The sequence below is a fragment of the Engraulis encrasicolus genome, chromosome 7 (genome assembly GCF_034702125.1).
Source record: "Engraulis encrasicolus isolate BLACKSEA-1 chromosome 7, IST_EnEncr_1.0, whole genome shotgun sequence".
NCBI lineage: Eukaryota > Metazoa > Chordata > Actinopteri > Clupeiformes > Engraulidae > Engraulis > Engraulis encrasicolus.
In genome coordinates this window covers 45,221,671-45,229,170 of record NC_085863.1, presented here as the reverse complement: position 1 = coordinate 45,229,170, position 7,500 = coordinate 45,221,671, and the positions used below count along the sequence as shown (strand labels likewise).

General features: G+C 43.4%; 1 protein-coding gene across 1 annotated transcript in view; it reads right to left on the bottom strand.

Annotated features, from left to right (window-relative positions):
* sgcd (sarcoglycan, delta (dystrophin-associated glycoprotein)) overlaps window positions 1–7,500 on the bottom strand; it is a 157,385-nt gene that overhangs the window by 80,621 nt on the left and 69,264 nt on the right. Inside the window, exon 3 of the mRNA XM_063203661.1 lies at window positions 3,147–3,248. Coding sequence (XP_063059731.1) covers window positions 3,147–3,248 — 102 coding nt within the window. The remainder of the gene's footprint in view (window positions 1–3,146; window positions 3,249–7,500) is intronic.

Below are 7,500 nucleotides of genomic sequence, written 5' to 3'. Positions count from 1 at the left end.
TGTCTTGTGTAAGTATGACGGCTGTAATATTACAAGGGTGGCATAATTTACTCATAAAAAGCCGCAGCACTGCACTGTGTAAATGGCCACTGCATCGTCTCTGTCCCGTCCCCTCGTGCTGTAATGCCTTGCCTCTTCACAAGCACTGTGTACTAAAGAGCGCTGCCTATTAATTCACCATGGCCCCATTGCTTCTCTACACTGTAGTTTGTGTGGAAAGCAATGCAAACACTACTACACTATGGATCTGCGGTGTATGGAAAATATACAGTATGTGACCACAACATAATTGTTAAAGTTTTATGCATTATGAATGTATGATGGCCCTTTACTGTGCATGATAAATTGCAGTGCTGCCCTACGAAGGCAAAGTGCAGTAACTACGGCAACATTGAAACTGAAAGGCCTTCAAAGTATTGGTAAAAGGTTGGATATTTTAGTTACTGCAAATTTGACATGGTAATATCTCTAAAATGAGACATATTTGGACCATAAGTTTCAAGAAAACAAATTTCAATTAAAACTCAATTTTAACCGAATAGTAGTTGCTGCACTTTGCATTTGTATTCTGTAACTTTGCATTATGTCATTGTTGCAACACAAGTTCATGTCAGAGTTGATATTGGCCCAAAACATGCAATTCATGGCAGTGGGTTACAGAGCACAGTGGTTTCATGATTATGCAAATATTGTAAGAAAATAGCTGATTATCATATAAAAATGTTTCCGGTGTAGATAACAATGAGTACCACTGCTGGGTCATGATAGGAACAATGCCTTTTGCACACAGTGTTCCCCACTATCTCCAAATTATTTTGTCTCTAGAATAGTCGTGCATCATCACTTTGGTTTAAAATGTCGACAGCACGGTGGGGCAAAAATCCTAAGAAAAACGATTATTTACACCTGAAAGTGGTGTAAACAATAATGTATAGCTCCTTTGTTTGAAAATGGATTTTTTTTTGTGTCACTTTGAGATTGAGGGACCAGGAATTGAGGGACCAGTATGCACAGTTGACTTTATAAATGAGCTTAATCTTCCTTGTGAGAGTAGGTCCACCATTTCTTCTGTTATTAACAAGAAGAATTGACTTCATTTGCATGAGCATCCGTCCCTTCCGTAGTTAACCTCTCAATTACAGGTAGAGAGCGCTGGCTGCCTATAACTGACCGCCTACGGTAGGCTACATAATTGAACCTATGGAGGGGGCCAAATAGTTCTCGTGCCGCCCTATTAAGTACCTCCACCATCGAGTCATGTCCCTTGATTTTTATCTTGAAAGCGCGTCTGATTCCAGGTATTAGTCTGATGACAAATCCCAGCATGTGTCAGGAACAAAGAACAGGAGCATGTTGAGGGCCTTAATGAGGCACAGTGTGATTTGTACTTCAGACGTAGCAGGGAATGGCTGTATCTCAAGCATAACTACTTCACTGGATAAGTTATTTCTTTTGTTTCGTTCTCGTTATTGAACCACAGGTTTTCCTTTCAGCCAGACCCTTTCTCTCTCCTTTCGTTGTCTCTTTCTTTATCTCTCTGTAAAACAATTCTTCTTCTTCTTCTTCTTCTTCTTCTCAATACACAGTACTATATCTCTGTCTTTTTATTTCTGTGTGCTTTCCCCTTATTAACTGCAGAAAGATTCTGCATTATTCTATTGTTCAGATAATCTTGTTGTCCTAGCTTAGAAACACAGTGAACATGTTAAACACTTACAGACACGTCTGTCTGTATAAAGAAGGCTGTGAAGGGCATTAACCTTCTGCGACAACTACATCAGCATACTAGATGTTCTTTGTATTCTGCACAAATTCAGCCATGGTTGGTTAATTATTCCTGATGTGTGTTTTGTGCGAGTGTGTGTGTGTGTTGATGTTTTTCTAGACAGCATGTGTTCAGCCCACTTATAACACATAAACCATCTGACTGCCAATGAAGTCAGCAGCATGCCTCCATCAGCCTAAACAAATGCTTTGCTCACTCCAATAACTTCCACAAGCTGATCACAAACACACAAGTATTACGTTTCATGAGCAGATGTGCTAGCACGCCTTTTAGCATTCATAAGCCGACGCTAACATGCTCATTAACTTTCATAGGCTGACGGGTGGCTAACATGCTCATTTGTTTTCCAAAGCTAATAACAAAGGAGGACTGGACTTATTGGAGCTTATTAATGTTCACAATCTGTTGGCTAACATGTTAATTACGTGTAACTTTATAACTCCTTGGACAACATGCCTTCATCTGAGCTATGAGGCTATGGCTAAATTACATGACAATTTCCCTATATTATTCTCCAAACACTTTAGGAAAAACAGGTAATCAGGTCAACAGAGAATCACTAGCAGTGTGTGTGTGTGTGTGTGTGTGTGTGTGTGTGTGTGTGTGTGTGTGTGTGTGTGTGTGTGTGTGTGTGTGTGTGTGTGTGTGTGTGTGTGTGTGTGTGTGTGCTCTTATGTTCAGGGTCACTCATGTGCAGGGTCAAATTATGCATTCAAGCTCCCCTGCTACCCTCTTTCAGGTGGATAAACCAGTTTAATGTCAAGGGCAAATGCTTGCGATTTGAAGAGGGTCCTGGTGGTTATTGTCTGTTTGCATAAATGATGTGCTCCATGCTGAGCACTTTGTTCACTAAAAACACCTTTGCCCTCTCACCCTCTGTATAGGCGAGGGCCTAGTTGGCTTGTTTGGTAATCTGAACAGCAGTATGAGGTCATCATCACATGATCACCATTACTCAAGTGATGTTTTGCTAAAGAATCTCAAACACGTAGGGTTAGCACATGGGTCTGTAGAATGCCCAAGAGTGGATTTTAATTGGCCATCATGAGGAATTGTTTGAGCATGAAAATGCATCATGGGTCACATTTATCAGAGTGCGAGTGAGTGTTTACTGTTGTTTACGTTAATAAAAAGTGGAACTACAAAGTCTTCCTGCGCTAGTAGGCTAGGTCTAGGTCTTGGTGAAATTATGCTATGCTGCGATCACTTCGAGTTATCTTTTTTAGGAGTATTATTACTGTGTTTGTGTGTGTGTGTGCATGTTTGTGTGCACTTCATAGTTATGCTAATGTATAAATACATATTGTACTGTGTTGTATTGTATTGTATGTTTCTGGCATGTTGCTGTTGGAGGGCTTACCGGTCTGGACTGGATCTCTTTGGCGTAGAGTGGCTGGAGGAACTCCGACGTCCCTTCCAATTTCAAACCCCTCTCTGTTATTCTAAGGTGACCCATGCCATCCTGGAGGAGAAAGAGAGAGAGAGAGAGAGAGAGAGAGAGAGAGAGAGAGAGAGAGAGAGAGAGAGAGAGAGAGAGATGAGGCAAAGACAGGAAGAAAGAAAGAAAGAAAGAAAGAAAGAAAGAAAGAAAGAAAGAAAGAAAGAAAGAAAGAAAGAAAGAAAGAAAGAAAGAAAGAAAAAGAGAAAGAAGGAAAACATTAGCTTGCCGAAAAATCCAACAACAATAACATTGTTTAAGAAAGGAAGCCACGATATTCAGTGTACTAATGGCTCACTCCATCATGCTTTCAGCAAAGTGAAAGAACTGTCCAACCTTCCACAGGTGACTTCCAGAGGGCTTCCCAGAGGACAGTTTTGAAGCACTAGAATGACAGCCCTTTTTTTCTTGATAATTACAGCTTTCAAACGCAATGAATAAAAATGATGGACAGGCTCTGCAGCGATTTCTTAAAATATATACTAAAAGAACAAAGCGAAAGGTAAAAAGTAGGCCAAACTAGAAAAGCACTGTAATTTTTATTGACATTTTACCAATTGCTGCTGATATGAAAGGACTTCAGTAAAAGCGTGCTGGCTTCCATCACAACTTTGAACACATAAATGCTGCTTCAATCAATAGCTTTCTGTTAAAACATGAACAGTATATTTATAATAACTCTTATTCTGTGTACAGCTGTCAAGCAATATGGCCTTCAATGTAGTCGCTGTCCTTCGCTGGAGTGGTCTTTATGTGGAAGGTCACAATCAAAGTGATTATGTGGGTTAAAGAAACACAGAGCGCAGGCACTCCCTGGCCAGCTAATGAATCTGTGTTAAGTATTGATCCCTTGCTCTTTGATGATCAATACACCACAGAGTGTCACTCTCACACAAAACCCACAGGAGAAGAAGAAAGCCTCTACACATCTTTGACACCAGTGAAGCTCTGTGTTTTTCGGGGTTTTTTTCCCGTGTCTCATAGACTGCCTATGATGTTCATCTTGAAAGACTTGAGATGGGGCTTAGGCTAACAACCCAACAGCAATGAATAAATAAAACAGTTTGGTCATAAAAATTACAAGCCATTAATGGAAGTCTTGTGGTTATAGAGTCTCACCAGCACACAGTAGGCCTACACATTGCAATGAATACCCAAGGCCTGATTTTTTACGATGCCCTATTTTTAAGAGGTTACAAAACTCACAACACGGACTGTGTGACGACTCACGTTTCAGCTTGCGTGTTGTTTTGAGAAATCAATGACTATCAACACGCTTTCCTAATGTTGTGTTTCAGTCCAAGCTTGTATTGCTTGGAAAAATCGATGACGATCACAATGCTTTACAGCTGTCATGTGTCTGCATTGTTGCACTCAAGTGTTCTGCTGTAATGCACTCAGGGCGACTGACAGCTTTTGCTGGCCCAAGACAAAGTCATCTTAAAGGGCCCCCTATCCAATGCATGCAATGTAATGGGGACCCAATTCTGGGCCACATATTTCCCTGGGCCCGGGACAACATACCCCTTTGTCCCCCCAGTCAGCGGGCCTAAATGCACTAAATGTTGCAGTGGCTAGGCAGAGCTTGGTGTGGTAAAGCTCCCATGGGAAGGCCTCTGAGGTGGGATCAGGTGGGGGGCATTTATCTAATACCTCTACCAAACAAGCCGCCATATCATCAGTGTTTCCTAGATGTGTCTGATAAAATCCCTCCCAAAAGGTTCTAAAGAAACGCCAAAATGCACTAAATTCTGCCCAATTTCAACGAATTGCATTGATTTCTATGGGCACAAAACTGCAGAAAAAAACGCCAAATGGCCAATGTTTTTGACCCAGAGACGGCCATCCCAAGGAGCCCATTTGGCAATCGGGCAACACTGCATATTACTTGTTTGCAACTAGTGCCCGATTTCTTGGACAAAGAACTAGATCAAGAATAGGATTTTCTTTTCATAATTTTTAAAGTCTTCTTCCATTGTATGCTTTTAAAAATCTACTTCATCATTGTTAGTCCCACCACTGTTGTCTCTTGAGAAATGATGTAAAAGAAAACCACCATCTTAAAAGTACAAGTTAGAGCAGGACCCTGTCTGATTTGAAATTCAATCCAGCGCTTTGATGGTGGCGTGTGTGTGTCTGCGCATATGTGAGGGATTTCATCCGTATCTATAGATCCAAGAACACAGTGCTGTCTTATGGGGGGGGACACTCAGCTTTCTTCTGAGTCTCTCCGCGGTGGGACCTACGTACAGTACCTTACAGTACGCTTTTCAATCAGGCCACGCAGCCACTGATCATCATCAAAGCGGTCCGGTACGCGAGGTCCAGAAATGTAACCCCCCCATCACACACACGCCCTGCGGCTATCTTCCCTTGAGCATTCTGAGCTGAGGACTCCGGGCGAGCCGTGCGCCGCAGCCAAAATAATGCATGCAGGCTACGCAGCGCTCAGGTTAACGCTACGCTGATGACTTACAAAAGCCCTTCTGCTCATGCAGATTACGTCTACAAGCAAGAGAGAGAGAGAGAGAGAGAGAGAGAGAGAGAGAGAGAGAGAGAGAGAGAGAGAGAGAGAGAGAGTGCGCTGGAGAGATTGAGTGGAGGAAACATTGTGTGTGTGTGTGTGTGCGTGTGTTTGTCTGTGTGTGTGTGTGTGTGTGTGTGTGTGCCTGTGTGTGCGTGAGTGCATGCCTATATGTGTACATGTACTGTACGTGTGTGTGCATGCTTGCATGTGTGCCTGCCTGTGTGTGTGTGCGCGCGCGCGCACGTGTGTGTGTGCGTGTGTGTGTGTGTGTGTGTGTGTGTGTGTTCTGGAGAGATTGAGTGGAGGAAGCATTGTGTGTTCTGCCAACCCCCTCCTGAGTTGGGAGGCCCCCTGCAGTCAGGAGAGCAATTCATTCACGCGCTTAATAGAGAAAAATACGCTTGATCCCAGTGAACAAATTACTCTAAAAATAAACAGAACGTCAAGAGCGAGAGAGTACTACACATACTTTCGCAACACAAACAGGTGCGGATACAGCGAGCTAGCAGGGTTTATCAGGGTTTATCAGCCATAGAGCAGTGAAGCACTTGAAAAGCCAGAATGCAACCAGATGTCAGAGTATCTCCTCAACACAAGGGAAGTTCAGTATGGTGTGTGTGTGTGTGTGTGCGTGCGTGCGTGCGTGCGTGTGTGTTTGTGTGTGTGTGTGTGTGTTTGTGTGTGTGTGCGTGTGTATATGTGTGGGCGAATGCATGTGTGGGCGAATGTGTGTGTGTGTAGACAGCAGAGTGCTGCAACCAGGCCCACCCAGGGGAGGACAAGCAGGTCAGTTGCCCTGGGCCCAGGGAACGTGAGGACCCAGAGTTGTGGCCCAATTGCATTGTAAGTATTGAGAGAAGGGGTTGGTGATTTTACATGATTTTCATCCAAAGCTGTGAAAGGCCATGACAGCAATGGGCCACCAATGTGGAACTGTGAGGTAGGCTACTGTTAGGTTTATTCTATACACTGTTTGTGTGGAATGATGGATGGACCAGGACACTGTTGCCACTGAGTGTGACAAGGTGATGATGAGATGAGTAGTGACGCTCACTATATGGCCGGTGAAAATGGGTCTCGGAGTGGCACTGTTTGGAAAACAGTGGGAGTGAAATGAGCCAGCGCCTCAACGATGGCAGGACAGGATGGAAGCTATTTTTTCTGCCCCAACAACATCAGCTCTGTCCAGAGAAGCGGAGAGACAGTTAGTAGCCTGAGAGAGATGACTTCCAGTGGAGCCTGCTTTCCTCATGGAGCACTGCGAAGCCAGGAGCACCAAAGACATTCAGTCTGAATACTAGGATGTGGCCTACAAAGAGCGCTGCACACTGATGGTGGGGGGCTATCTATGTTTTCCACCATGGGGCTCTGTGTACAATTGTTCCGCCACGGCCAAGGGTAATTAGGATGTTGCCAACATTGCCATTTCCACACACGACACGGGGACAAGGTAGGAATAATATCCATACACACCATTATAAAATTGGCCTCACTCTTATCAATACATATAAAAGAATAGCAATCCTTAACTTCAAATTCAACTTTATTTTCACAACAACTCACAGTCATTACTTTATAAGAAGGTATCCATAAGAAGCTCATTAGTCCTTCGCACACAGACTCTACAACTCCAGGAGACTACTTCAGGCATTCAAGCCATAGTAAAATAGGATGGGCAGCTGGAAGTTCCTTATCGAACCCGTGGGTAGTCTGGAGTGAGAGGTTACCACTTGTTACCACTTCAACATG